Consider the following 13,688-nt stretch of genomic DNA (forward strand, 5'->3'; position numbering starts at 1 on the left):
ACCCCCAGACGGCCGCGCGAGCGCGCACACACACACACACACACACACACACACACACACACACACACACACAGACACACACACACAGACACAAACACAGGGGAAGGTGCTGAGATCAAAGAGGAAAAGAAGACAGGAAGAGATGGGCAAGCCTTTTTAAATAATAGACTTGCTTAATATAGGCTCCGGCCTTCCTGTGTGGAGTTTGCATGTTCTCTCCATGCCTGTGTGGGTTTTCTCCTGGTGCTCTGGTTTCCTCCTGCATTTCAAAAACATGCATGGTAGGATAATGGAACACTCTAAATTGTCCCAATGTGTGAGTGTCAGTGCAAATGGTTGTTCGTCTTTGTTTGTCCTGCAATTGGCTGGCAACTATATAAAAATAAAATAAAATAAAATCCTTGTCTCACCCCTCGGGTGGTGTCCGTCCCACATTCAGCTCGAGTCCTCTACCAGAGGCCAGGAAGCTTGAGGGTTCTGCACAGTATCCTTGCTGTTCCCAGCACTGCACTTTTCTAGACTGAGATGTCCGATGTTGTTCCCGGGATCTGTTGCAACCATTCATCTAGTTTGGGGGTCACTGCCCCGAGTGCTCCGACCACCACAGGCCTAACTGTCACCTTTACGTTCCAGGCTCTCTCCAGCTCCTCTCTGAGCCCTTGGTATTTCTCTAGTTTCTCGTGTTCCTTCTTTCTGATGTTTCCATCACTTGGGAGCGCTACATCCACTACAACGGCTTTCCTCTGCCCTTTATCTACGATTACGATATCCGGTTGGTTTGCCATTACCATCGTGTCAGTCTGTATCTGGAAGTCCCACAGGATCTTCGCTCGGTCATTTTCCACCACCTTTGGAGGTGTTTCCCATTTTGACCTTGGGGTTTCCAGTCCATACTCCGCACAGATGTTTCGGTAGACTATGCCAGCTTATGGCGTTCCATGTAGGCTTTCCCTGCCAGCATCTTTCACCCTGCAGTTATGTGTTGGATCGTCTCAGGTGCTCTTTGCACAACCTACACCTTGGGTCTTGTCTGGTGTGGTATATCTGGGCATCAATGGCTCTGGTGCTCAGGGTCTGCTCCTGAGCAGACAGGATGTCCTTCAGGCCAGCCCTCTCAAGCCACTGATAGGACTTCTTGAGATCAGCCACTTGATTTATGGTCCGGTGTAGGGGCTTCTCCTCCCATGACGGTCCCTCTTCCAGCACCTCATCCTCTGTTCCCCATTGTCTGAGACATTCTCTGAGTACGTCATCCGTTGGGGAGAGAGAGTTATAGTTATTTCATGCTGTAATGGCCCTATGTATTGTTCTCCTTTTGAATAGCAACACAAATACACTTATAAATAATGGGTCAAAGTATATTAAAGTCTTACCTCATCACGCATCTTTGCGATACGTGTATTGCATGTACATAGTCACTATGATTGCACTGTATATATATTTTTAAATATAATGCACCTATCAAAGCTTTTCATGTTGGACAGATGCGCACCCCTAAAAAAATGCTAATTAAAGTACTTCCACCCCTTCCACACATGCACCCCCACTTGCCTACAAGAAGCAAACACAGATACGTAAACATGCAGGGACCTGAGGTTGGGTATGGGGCATTCAGGTAAGAAAAGATCAACTCACTCAGCTGTCTGCACGACCATATCTCAGGCCACTGTCACTGAGTGTGCAGTATAGCGGCGCAGCGGGTGATGACACACCCAGCGACCAGGGACTCACGGCTAGACCATGGCCATGGGCGACCACAGCTCCAGGTGCAGAGGGCTCCCTTCCAAGAAAACACTGAGAACCATTAATTATCACGAGAATATATTAAACAATTAAAAAATAGTACACCTATGAACATAAGAGAGCTAAAACACTATAGACGACTGGTAAAATTATTTCAAAACAGAAATAACAGACTTAAAATGAAAAGGCTAAATGAGATGGATGCTGACCAATCAACAACTCAACTCAACTTCATTTCGAGAGTACTTTACAAACAACCATAGATGCATATAAAGTGCTGTGCACAAAATAAAACTGACATATTAAAACAACAAGTTAAAGCAATCAAATTAATAACATAAAAACTGTCAACAAAATAAAACACTAAAACAATGCCATCTCATGCTGAGTCAAAAGCCAATTATTTTTGGGTTTCTCACATGTGGATCCACTGGTAAAGAAATATATACTGTATATATATACTGTACATCCATCCATTTTCCAATCCGCTTTATCCTCACAAGGGTCGTGCGGGGTGCTGGTGCTGGAGCCCATCCCAGCTGTCTTCGGGCAGTAGGCGGGGGTCGCCCTGAACCAGTTGCCAGCCAATCGCAGGACACACACAGACGAACAACCATCCACGCTCACACTCACACCTAGGGACAATTTAGAGCGTTCAAAGCCTGCCATGCATGTTTTTGGAATGTGGGAGGAAACCGGAGTACCCGGAGAAAACCCACACAGGCCCGGGGAGAACATGCAAACTCCACAGAGGAAGGCCGGACCTGGAATTCAACCCAGTACCTCTGCACTGTGAGGTCGACGCGCTAACCACTGGATCACCAGGCTGCATATATATACTGTACTGTATTACATATATACTGTATTAGATTGTATGTATACAGTATATGTTTTTTTTTCTTTTTTACAATTTTACAATTCACCGCTGACGTTACTCAAGGTACTTTACATAATGGAGCATCTCTGCAACCTTCTCACACGAGACTACACAGGTTGGAAAGATTCCCACTCAGCAAGAAACCTCCAACAGACCTGATGCTCAGTCGGGCACGGCTGTCTGTCTCGACAGAGACAAATAGAATAGAGGTAGTGCAGAAGGGAGAAGGAATAATGTCGGTGACAGTGTCAACTGTACAGTTACTGGCTGCAAAAAGGGGAAAAGGGAAAAAAAAGTAGCTCCCGTTGTGCTCCGAGAGGATTTGTGAAGATTTGCCCATACTCAGTTTACATAATCAAAACTACTATTATATATCACTTTTTTTTTCACAAGTCACCACTGCTCAACTATCCCTGTATTTAATGCCAAGTAAAGAACTCACACAGGCGTTGGTGTGAAGGAGCTTTTTTCATCGCCAGATGAAAATATTTGCGATAACTTGTCACAGCCATGTGCTGTCAAATTTCCTCATGCATTCAGTCCTTTGGGAGTGTTGTGATGCATACCAAATACTACGTGAATATTACTGCACTGTTTAATTTAAATGAACACTATGCGCTGGATTCAGAGACAGGCGATAGCTGCCAATCTGTAATGTTAGTGTTTGACTGTGATCCACCATATCATCCTTCCCTCCCCCACGGCCTGTCTTTGTTATTTATAGCTTTCCCCATTGGTGACGCAACCTTGTACAACTGCAAAGGAGCACAGAATCATGTGATGGTTTTATTGAAACAAGCGAGTTGTAGCAGCCTCTTAGCCCTGGCTCAGAGGCTGCCACAACAGTCGCTTAACACAACAGCCAAGCACCCCACCTCCTCCTTCAGTAGAAAAAAGCAGAACAGCCGCGAATGATATTGTTAATAAAGAGTGTTGTCAATTTATGTCAGTAAAAAAAAAAAAAAAGAAAATCGTCCCTAATAAAGTGGTACTACAGGAATCAAAATTCACAAAGTGATATTACACTCTGAGGAAAAGCTGACCGTCGGTGTAAATGCAATGATGTTCAGCGTTTTCTCTATACACTACCGCCGTCTTGTGGTGAAATTGGTAATAGAATGTAAAAGACTAAAACGGATTGCTCCGTCGTGAGAAGCCATTAGAACAGATATGACAGACACCACCTTGTGTGCTCATTACATTTTCAAAAGGAAACACAATTGCCCAACTACTGACTAAAGTAGTGGTCACCAGCTTTGATTCCTATCATACTGCTGCCTACAAGGTTACAATACGCAAAGCCGTTTTTTCCCCTCTTTGATGGCAAAGTAGGAGAATAACAAGCAACACAATGACACACATTTATTGTCAAAGAGCTTTTTTCATTGATGTTTTGCTTTTGGAATTAATAATAAGTGTGAGTGTTTTTTTTTCTTTGATACACAGTATGATTTATTAAGTTAAGGCCAATATTATTCATACTCTGATACCAAGGTAAGTTTGAGTGTTTATTTGTTATTGTTTATTTTGTTGAATGACTGCAACCTAGGGTACAAAAAGTAAAAAAAAAAATATATATATATACTGTATTTATATACAGTACATGCATTCCCTCACAAATGCTGCGTGTGTGTGCTTGCGTGCATGCATGTGCGTGTGTGCGTGTGTGTGTGTGTGTGTGTGTGTGTGTGTGTGTGTAATACTTTGTATGTCAGAAGATATGTGTGCATAGGTCGGCCTACATCATATCCACGAAACAGCATGTCAAATATGTCTGCAGAATGGCATACATAGAAAGTAAGTAAAAGGGCAGTGTCCGGCAGTCTGAGGAGTAAAATCAGTTATAGATAGTGTTTTATTGTCTGTGCATCTGTGTATGTTCTGCAGCTGTGTGAGTGATTCAGCAATTCCACATTAATCAATTTAAAGATAAAAAGTTGTCTGATTAAATTCCAGAAAGCCAATAGCATCAGATACGCCGCTTGTTTCTCAAGTAATAAGTCAGTAGAGAGATATACAGGAAATTGATCATATTAATGACCGGGCTGCTGTAGAAACATTATTTTCCTATTATCGCAACATGCCACGATGAACAGTCAACAAATCAAAGGTTCCCCCTGCCTCGCTCGAGCATCTGACTCAATACTGTACAGCCGGCATCTCTCAGCTGATACATACCCAGACAACAAATTTCATCACACAATTGTCAATTAATATGGGTGAGTGGCCATCCAAATAGCAATCACCAAAAACAAACAACCATTTTTTTATAATATTGAACAAAAATATAAACGTAACACTTTAGTTCTCATTTTTTCATCTGCCTTTCTCATTTCTTGCCACTGTTCACAAATCTAATCTGAATAAGTGAGCACTTCTCCTTTTCCAAAATAATCGATCAATACTACAGGTGTGTCATAGCAAGATGCTGTTTATACATCATAATGATTATACATGTGTGGCTTACCCGACCTCAATGAAAATGTGCAATTTAACAGTTTTGGGGAGAACCAGAGATCACAAAAACAGCCAGTATCAACTTTTCTATTTTCCACTGTGCAAAAACTGATTGGATGCTCAGAAGCTGCATTGGGGAAAGAAAAGTAGAAAACCAAATCATACCAAACTATAGGGGAATACATCCACTATAAAACAAATTTGCAGTTCTGTAATGGAAATAACCATGATACAAATGATAAGTCTTCAGGTATTATCCAGGAAAACAATGTAACACATATTACAAGCAACATTATCATGTCAGTAAATAACAACCTTTGACAGGTTAGCGCACAGAAATAGCAAATGGTGTGACACAAGACAATGAGTGTACATGAGATCTCTCTGGTAGGTAGTGTATACTGTACAAGCAGGAGATTTATTTTTGTTTTAACTGGCGGTAATGGGATTTCATATCTATAATTAACCACAACTAGGCCAGATTTGAAGGCTAGAAGGAGAGGACATGGAAGTTATTTCATGTGCCGGCTGTGGCCGACTAATTTGGAGGACGCAGCCTACGAATTTGGACACAGCAATTGCCTCTCTATTTCCATAAGCAAATGGTGGTAATTTGGCCACTTCACGGGAGTGCTAATGTGAAATTGGTGCGCATATCAACATGCATTGCGCATATCCACATCCATTGTGGGTGAATTCTCCTCACACAAAACGTGCCCCCCATGGACGATGAGGCCTTAGGCACAGTCGGTGACCTGTGTTTAGGGCGACCGTGACTAGTAGAAAAGAAGAGGAGCACATGTCAAGGGGGTGTTCTGACTGGCTTCTTGATTGAAAGCAGCAAAAAACAATTGAAGTGAGCAAACGACCCACAGCAGCCTTGTTAAACTTTATTTAGTATTGAAAAAAAATCAAAAAAGCACTGATTTTGACCAAAACTGATGTTATGATATTTTTTTTCACTACAAAAAAAAGGAGCTGCACACACATTAACCTATTGTGCATGATCATGGGATGTGGGAGGAAACCGGAGTACCCAGAAAAAAACCCACGCAGGCAAGGGGAGAGATTGCAAACTCAACACAGGAAGGCCGGGGCTGAAATCGAATCCATGACCTCTGCACTGTGAGGCGAACGTGCCACCATCAAGTAATACTAAAGATAATCATCAAAGAACATGGATGTGTGGATGAATGCAATTCTGTGACAATCGCCACAGAAATAAATAACAAAATAAATACAAGATATCAACAGCTAAACATGAATATACAAAAGTATATAAAGTAAATTAAACATATCAAAATGGAAGTTCCAATCAAACCTGAGTGCCTTAGAAATGCAAATAAATTGTAAATGGTAGAAATATGAGCATAAAGCCAGCAAATCCATTCAATCAATTAGAATCTAGCCATTTCAATTTGCTTTTATTTTGAAATCATATCAGTGTATATATTTACCGTGTACTGTACTGTACTGGATAGATAGATAGATAGATAGATAGATAGATAGATAGATAGATAGATAGATAGATAGATAGATGTGGGAGTGTGCGCACGAATGTGCATGCGAGTAGGTTTGTTGCTCGCGTGGGTGCGTGCGTGCGGTAAGCGTGCTTGCGAGCGTGTGTGTGCGCGCGTGTGTGTGTGAGTGAGAGAGAGAGAGAGAGAGAGAGAGAGAGAGAGAGAGAGAGAGAGAGAGAGAGACCAAAGTGGGGGGTTAGCTTGACTGCAGTAAGATGTTCGCAATACAAGCCTAACACTGAGCATTCTTCCGCGTATTGGTTGTTTTTGACCTGTGTGGCCACCATCAGCTGCTGGACCGAACTCGGCGCTGCTCTTTGTGGGGGGCTCATGCATCACTGCGGTCGCCGTTGTCTGTGACAGGAAAACCCTCACTCGGTAGAACTAAAGTTGCTGCAATGGAGACTTCATGGAAAGACGCATACTATGAAATGGACCACCTGCCTCCCCTGCTCGAAGATGAGGTACGTCGTCGTAAATCGAACTAGGACTGAGAAGCATAGTGGAGCACAAATTGCACACGATAATACATATGCAGTTTACAGGTGGTTTAGTCTCTGCGGACAAAACAAATTCATACTAGCATGACATGAATTACAAGCCCTAAGGTGGGGTTGCACAATAAAAACACAAACATTATGGAGTTTGAACTACGGTCATCTCACTAGTAAATTTCCGATAAAACGCCATTCAATAATTATCTGGCTGATCACGTAGTTTTCATTGTCTGTCGATAATACTGTGTCAACAACAACTCGCCCAGTGGTGAGGCTTGCGCATTGGTTGTCAGGTTATCACCTCAGCTTTTTCGGTTCTTGAAGCTCCCTTGCAAATTTTTGAGGATTTCAAAACAGTGGTGTGCTACACAATATCAGTTATTGTTGTTTATATACACACAAACGTGTGTGTTCGGTGTAGTGAAGCCTCAACATTTTCAGTTGAGTGTCATTTGTTGTCTGGACAAGGGGCAGATCGAAACTATTGATAGTTGAGGAATTTGATGGATAACATTTTAGCTGAGCTTTTCATCTAACCGAAAGAATTGCAGGCGACCAGTTACATTTGGTTTTTTGACTCAATTGATTGTTTCAAGCCCAGTTGCCAAAGATAACTCCCACCATCCACAAAAACTCCCACTAACACAATTACACAGTAAAATCACACACCATCTGTGAGTTCTGCAGTATTTCTCACTGTTTATCTCAGAAGCTCATACAGAAGAAAGACCATGACCACTCTCCCCAGCATGCTCGACTCAAAGCAAAACTTATGTGGGACAGCGTATAGGACTTCTGGCTTTCTTTGTATTATTCTCAAGGGAAAATGTGTATTTATAGATTTCTGTGCCCGATCATCTTGTCAGAGCACATGAATACAGAGTTCTAAATGCAAAACTGAGCCACACTTCTTCTTCATACCTTTGAAAGTCACTTTTAATGGAGCCCATTCAGTGACAACTGGGCATGCATTGAGATAGATACATATTATATTATTTTCATTTGTAGAATAAGATTAGCTTGGGTCATGGCTGGATGGATAATAAAGAGTTCGATCCAATACATAGACCAGTAGGAGGATGTGACAATTGTGGTGATGCTTCCATTACCTTTACCATACACACACCCTTAAACAGTGAAGTCGGGGTGGATGCAGGTGGGGGTGAGCCACACTTCTTCTTCATACCTTTGAAAGTCACTTTTAATGGAGCCATTAAATACATTAGTACGGTTGATTCTATATTGAACATGCTAGCCATGAAAACTGAGGCCATTTGCAGCTCACAGATGACTCACATTACTGTGGGGGTGTGTAGAATCACTTCATGGTGTCGTCTACATGTGGAGGATGTGGTGAACATTGTGCCAAATGGCCTTGCTATTGAATAAAATTCGGTATTTTCTGCTTGTAGCATCACGATAGTTGTTTGTGTTCAAGAAGTACTTATTGTTGTTATTGTTGTCAATGAATTTGCATCAGCCATTCTTTTTCTGCACCGCTGTCCTCACTAGGGGCATTGGTGATCTGGAAACATTTTTGTCATTTTACTGTAGTTGACCTTGTGCAAGAGTCGAGGAGTTCCATGGACTGGTCAGCAGGTAGTCAAAGCGCATGCATATATAAATCTTCACATGCACAATCAATCATAGGAGCAAATATAATCGTCAATTAATCTCATTTGTATGTTTTTGGACTGTGGGGTGGGAAAAAAAGATGAACTAACCTGGAAGAAACCCATGAAAAGATGCCGGGAGCATGAAAACTCCACACGGGCAAGTCTGAACTGAGATTTTTAGTTTGGGAACTCTTAATTGTGTGGCAGCTAAACTAACCACCACTGTGCTGCCCTCAATGGCTTCAGCCTAATATAATCTTATTCTCACCAGCAATACTAAATGTTTACACTGCAATTTAACTGTCGACCAGTCCAGGTCATTCCCCTCCTATTGCCTTGTATCAGCCTGCAATGGCTGCAGTTACCTGTGATGCTACTTGAGGACAAGTGGTATCGATAATGCATGGATCTTAGAAAAGTCACATGGGATATAAAAGTTGTGCTTGTAGTGAAAAGCCTTTAGAATTCACTTTATTCGTGAAAGTCAGGGCTTTTTTTGGGGGGGGGGTGATGATTTTCATTACTTTCATGGCACTATTTGGGTTGCAGATAATGGCTAGGAAAAAAAAATTAAATTTTGGTTAACACTGATATTTATGATTGTGGTTTCAGCAGTACCAGCTACATCTGAAACTACAATACGGAATTTTCAGTATTTCGAAAAATGCCGGTAGTAGTGTGTGACCATTCTTTCACATCAAGGCTTGTGTTTGCTTATATGGACATAACTATAAGCGTTTGTCTCCAGGAGAATGTGTCTCTGGCAGACATCCTGACTTTGCGAGACAGCTGTCTGTCTGAGGAGGACGTGTGGGCAGTGTGTGCGGAGTGTGTCCTGGCTCTGCAGAGCATTCGACCCTCCCACCTCTTCCACACTTTGTGCATCACCCCAGACACTCTGGCCTTCAATGCACATGGGAATGTTTGCTTTATGGAACAACTCAGCGGTGAGTCTATGGCAACAACACGCATATACACAGGTGGGTGCCAGAAAATGAAAATATTGAGGAAAAGTCCATTTATTTCAATAATTTGTGTCAAAACATGGTGTTAGAAGGGGAACTCACATCGCCATACAAGCCAGCTAATGAGCTTTAAATAACATTTATTAATAATGAAACCTCTGCCATTTGCCTCTCACCCTCTGCGTCATGCACGGATACTTTTTTTTCAGGCGGACTGATGAAATGTAAGGACGGAAGTGCTTTAAAAATGATGAGGACAGACGGGGAGGTAGGACGATTATTTCATGAATAAGGACGGAGGGAGGATGACGGAAGGGTGCTCAGGTCGCGGACGAAGGACGGATCGGCAAACGAGGGTAGAGTCTCCATCTCTGATAACTATCATGATAGGTTTTTGTGTTTCTGTCCTTTAGATGATCCTGAGGGCTTATTTGTGCCTCCAGAGTTTGATAGCACAGGGAGCACATTTGAGGTGAGCGATATTGAATAACCGTGGCTGGTTATATACAGCATGGTCCAAGTGACACAATTCCGATTTAATGTCTAATTTGCCTTTTTTTTTTTTTTTTGACTGTCAATTTTGCTTTTAAAAACAACAGTGTATGCAGTATTATTATTTATATAAATCTTATTCGTCTCTTATATAACGGTAGTCTTATTCATGGTTATAATGGATATGTCACTTTGAATGCATATCTTAAATAAACCAAAACCATGTTTCTCAAAAAAAAAAAAAGTGAATAAAGGCATAATCTTTCACCATAATTGGGCACTTGGATCAGCAGTGGAAATAAAGTTTTAAATCCAGTCTAATACCATTGCTGTGTTTTTTTTTTTTTTGTTTTTTTTTTCAATATTTCAGGCAGGTGTTCGTAAATTTGGTGTCCTTTTAAAGTCACACCCTCGGCCGCATAAAATGTAATAATTCATTTGAAAGAGAGATTTATTTAGTTAACTTCATATATAAGTAATGGCTTGATATTTACATGGAATCCTCGTCTGCAACTGTTTGATACATATATTACACTTTAACACAGCTAATAAAGGTTGAAAAAGCTTCAGTGTCTGAAACTATGTGTGAGTAAAAAAAACATTTTGAAACCAGAAGTTAAAAAAAAACAAAAAAAAAACAAACAAAAAAAAAATGTACCGGTATTAAAAAAAAAAAAACCCCATCTCTGAAGTCTTTGCAGTGGTACAATCAACTAGATGACAGACATACCTTTCTAAGTGAAAGTATTCATAAGGCACCTGAATTCTAAGTTCTTCTTTGTGCTGGTATCCAGGGCCATGTTTTTTCTCTGGGCTCAACTCTGTCGGCTGCATTGACTTTTGTGATCGAACCCGAACTGGAAGCTGAGCTGGGTGAAGAAACTCAAAAGCTGTTGGAGAAAATGCAGGAGAAGAAACCAGAGGATAGACCACTCATACAGGTTCACTGTTCTTAACCAGGAAAACATATTTTTCAATATAAATATTATTATAGTATGCATTAGTATGTGATACATGTTTATAAAATATTATTATGACAAATCAAAGGAGTTTGGGCCACTGAAAAGGGAAAAAGAAGAACACAGACAGGATAAAGTCTGAATATTACTATTGGAGGGTGGCCTGGTGGTCGACTGGTTAGCGAGTCGGCTTCACAGTGCAGATGTGCAGGGTTCGATTCCGGCTCCGGACTTCCTGTGTGGAGTTTGCATGTTCGCCTCGTGCTTGCGTGGGTTTTCTCCGGGTACGCCCGTTTCCTCCCACATTCCAAAAACATGCGTGGCAGGTTGATGAAACACTCTAAATTGTCTCTAGTTGTGAGTGTGAGCTCAAATGGTTTTTCGTCTATGTGTGCCCTGCGATTGGCTGGCAACCAGTTCAGTTCAGGGTGTGCCCCGCCTACTGCCCGAAGACAGCTCGGCTGGGCTCCAGCACACCCCGCGACCCTTGTGAGGATATGCGGATTAGAAAATAAATGGATGAATGTGATGGGTTGATTCTGAACCCAGGCACATCCCCAGTTTTAAGAGGGCATGCACACTTGTGCAACCGCATTGTCTCCGTTGTTTATTTCCTTCCCTCGGTCAAATTGTATTTATTAATTATTTATTTAAGCAAATTCTGCTTCAAACAATCATGTCATCAACCTGTTTTCTTGAATACACAGGAAGCCCTCGCACCCGTTTTCCAGGTTTGGGCATGTGATATTCTGCATATTGCGGACTAGATTAGTCGTAGAATTTTATAGTCAATATATCTTATTACCTTAGCAAGTTAAATGTCTAAATGAGTCAGTATGCTACAGACAATTATCTGCACATGTTCATTGTGACTTCAATGGGGTTTTTTTGTTTGTTTTTATGTTCAATCTTTTGTGGCAATACCCCAGGACATCCTCTTTCAGGCTCAAACACGGCTGCCCCACACCTCGTCTGCGGCTGTGTGTCGTAAATTGTCTTCCGTTGGACGGCGTGTGCTCTCCATTGAATCAATATCAAATTTCCAAGGTCATTCCGTCGGCTCCCTCTCGTTGTGTCAACATTTGATCTCTGTAATGATTTCTGACTTGACCCATTCCTCTCCATATCTTTCCACAGATGGACAAGAGAGCGGTGAGGCAATTTGGCACCACTCAAAATCCAAAAGACAGAGTTCCTATGAGATGAGCAAAGACTTTACTGTAAACACTGCTATAAAGGCAAATGGTCTTTCCAGACAACAGGTTGGTTATTGTATTTGTTTACATAAACAATCCAAGGCTATAACTTCTATGGAATTCTGTCTCTGTCTTTCTCTCTCTCTCGCTCTCTCTCTCTCTCTCTCTGTCTCTCTCACTCTCTCTCCACGTCTCTCTCTACATAGTGTTAGAAGTGGAACTCACATTGCCATACAAGCCAGCTAATGAGTTTTAAATAATATTTATTAACAATGAAACCTCTGCCATTTGCCTCTCACCCTCTGCGTCATGCACGGATGCTTTTTTTTCAGGCGGACTGATGTAAGGACGGAAGTGCTTTAAAAATGATAAGGACAGACGGGGAGGTAGGACGATTATTTCATGAATAAGGACGGAGGGAGGATGACGGAAGGGTGCTCAGGTCGCGGACGAAGGACGGATCGGCAAACGAGGGTAGAGTCTCCATCTCTGATAACTATCATGATAGGTTTTTGTGTTTCTGTCCTTTAGATGATCCTGAGGGCTTATTTGTGCCTCCAGAGTTTGATAGCACAGGGAGCACATTTGAGGTGAGCGATATTGAATAACCGTGGCTGGTTATATACAGCATGGTCCAAGTGACACAATTCCGATTTAATCTAATCTAATTTGCCTTTTTTTTTTCTTTTTTTTTTTTTACTGTCAATTTTGCTTTTAAGAACAACAGTGTATGCAGTATTATTATTTATATAAATGTTATATTATTATTTCTTTTTTGCATTAATTTCTGTGTTGACACTGTTTAGACTCTTATTAGTCTCTTATATAACGGTAGTCTTATTCGTGGTTATAATGGATATGTCACTTTGAATACATATCTTAAATAGACCAAAACCATGTTTCTAAAAAAAAAAAATTGAATAAAGGCATGATTTTTTACCATAATTGACACTTGGATCAGCAGTGGAAATAAAGTTTTAAATCCAGTCGAATACCATTGCTGTTGTATTTTTTTTTTTCAATATTTCAGGCAGGTGTTAGTAAATTTGGTGTCCTTTTAAAGTCACACCCTCGGCCGCATAAAATGTAATAATTCATTTGAAAGAGAGATTTATTTAGTTAACTTCATATATAAGTAATGGCTTGATATTTACATGGAATCCTCGTCTGCAACTGTTTGATACATATATTACACTTTAACACAGCTAATAAAGGTTGAAAAAGCTTCAGTGTCTGAAACTATGTGTGAGTAAAAAAAACATTTTGAAACCAGAAGTTAAAAAAAAACAAAAAAAAAACAAACAAAAAAAAAATGAACCGGTATTAAAAAAAAAAAAAACCCATCTCTGAAGTCTTTGCCGTGGTA

The 13,688-nt window shown here is 41.0% G+C and overlaps 1 protein-coding gene across 1 annotated transcript in view; it reads left to right on the top strand.

Moving 5' to 3' along the window:
• The first annotated feature begins 6,785 nt into the window (after positions 1-6,785).
• Positions 6,786-13,688, top strand: part of kndc1 (kinase non-catalytic C-lobe domain containing 1) — a 33,150-nt gene continuing 26,247 nt past the window's right edge. Inside the window, exons 1-7 of the mRNA XM_019881891.1 lie at positions 6,786-7,061; positions 9,459-9,657; positions 10,089-10,147; positions 10,962-11,108; positions 12,056-12,173; positions 12,264-12,388; positions 12,854-12,912. Coding sequence (XP_019737450.1) covers positions 6,996-7,061; positions 9,459-9,657; positions 10,089-10,147; positions 10,962-11,108; positions 12,056-12,173; positions 12,264-12,388; positions 12,854-12,912 — 773 coding nt within the window. The 5' untranslated portion in view covers positions 6,786-6,995. The remainder of the gene's footprint in view (positions 7,062-9,458; positions 9,658-10,088; positions 10,148-10,961; positions 11,109-12,055; positions 12,174-12,263; positions 12,389-12,853; positions 12,913-13,688) is intronic.

The sequence above is a fragment of the Hippocampus comes genome, unplaced genomic scaffold (assembly GCF_001891065.2).
Source record: "Hippocampus comes isolate QL1 unplaced genomic scaffold, H_comes_QL1_v1.1 scaffold36, whole genome shotgun sequence".
Taxonomy (NCBI): domain Eukaryota; kingdom Metazoa; phylum Chordata; class Actinopteri; order Syngnathiformes; family Syngnathidae; genus Hippocampus; species Hippocampus comes.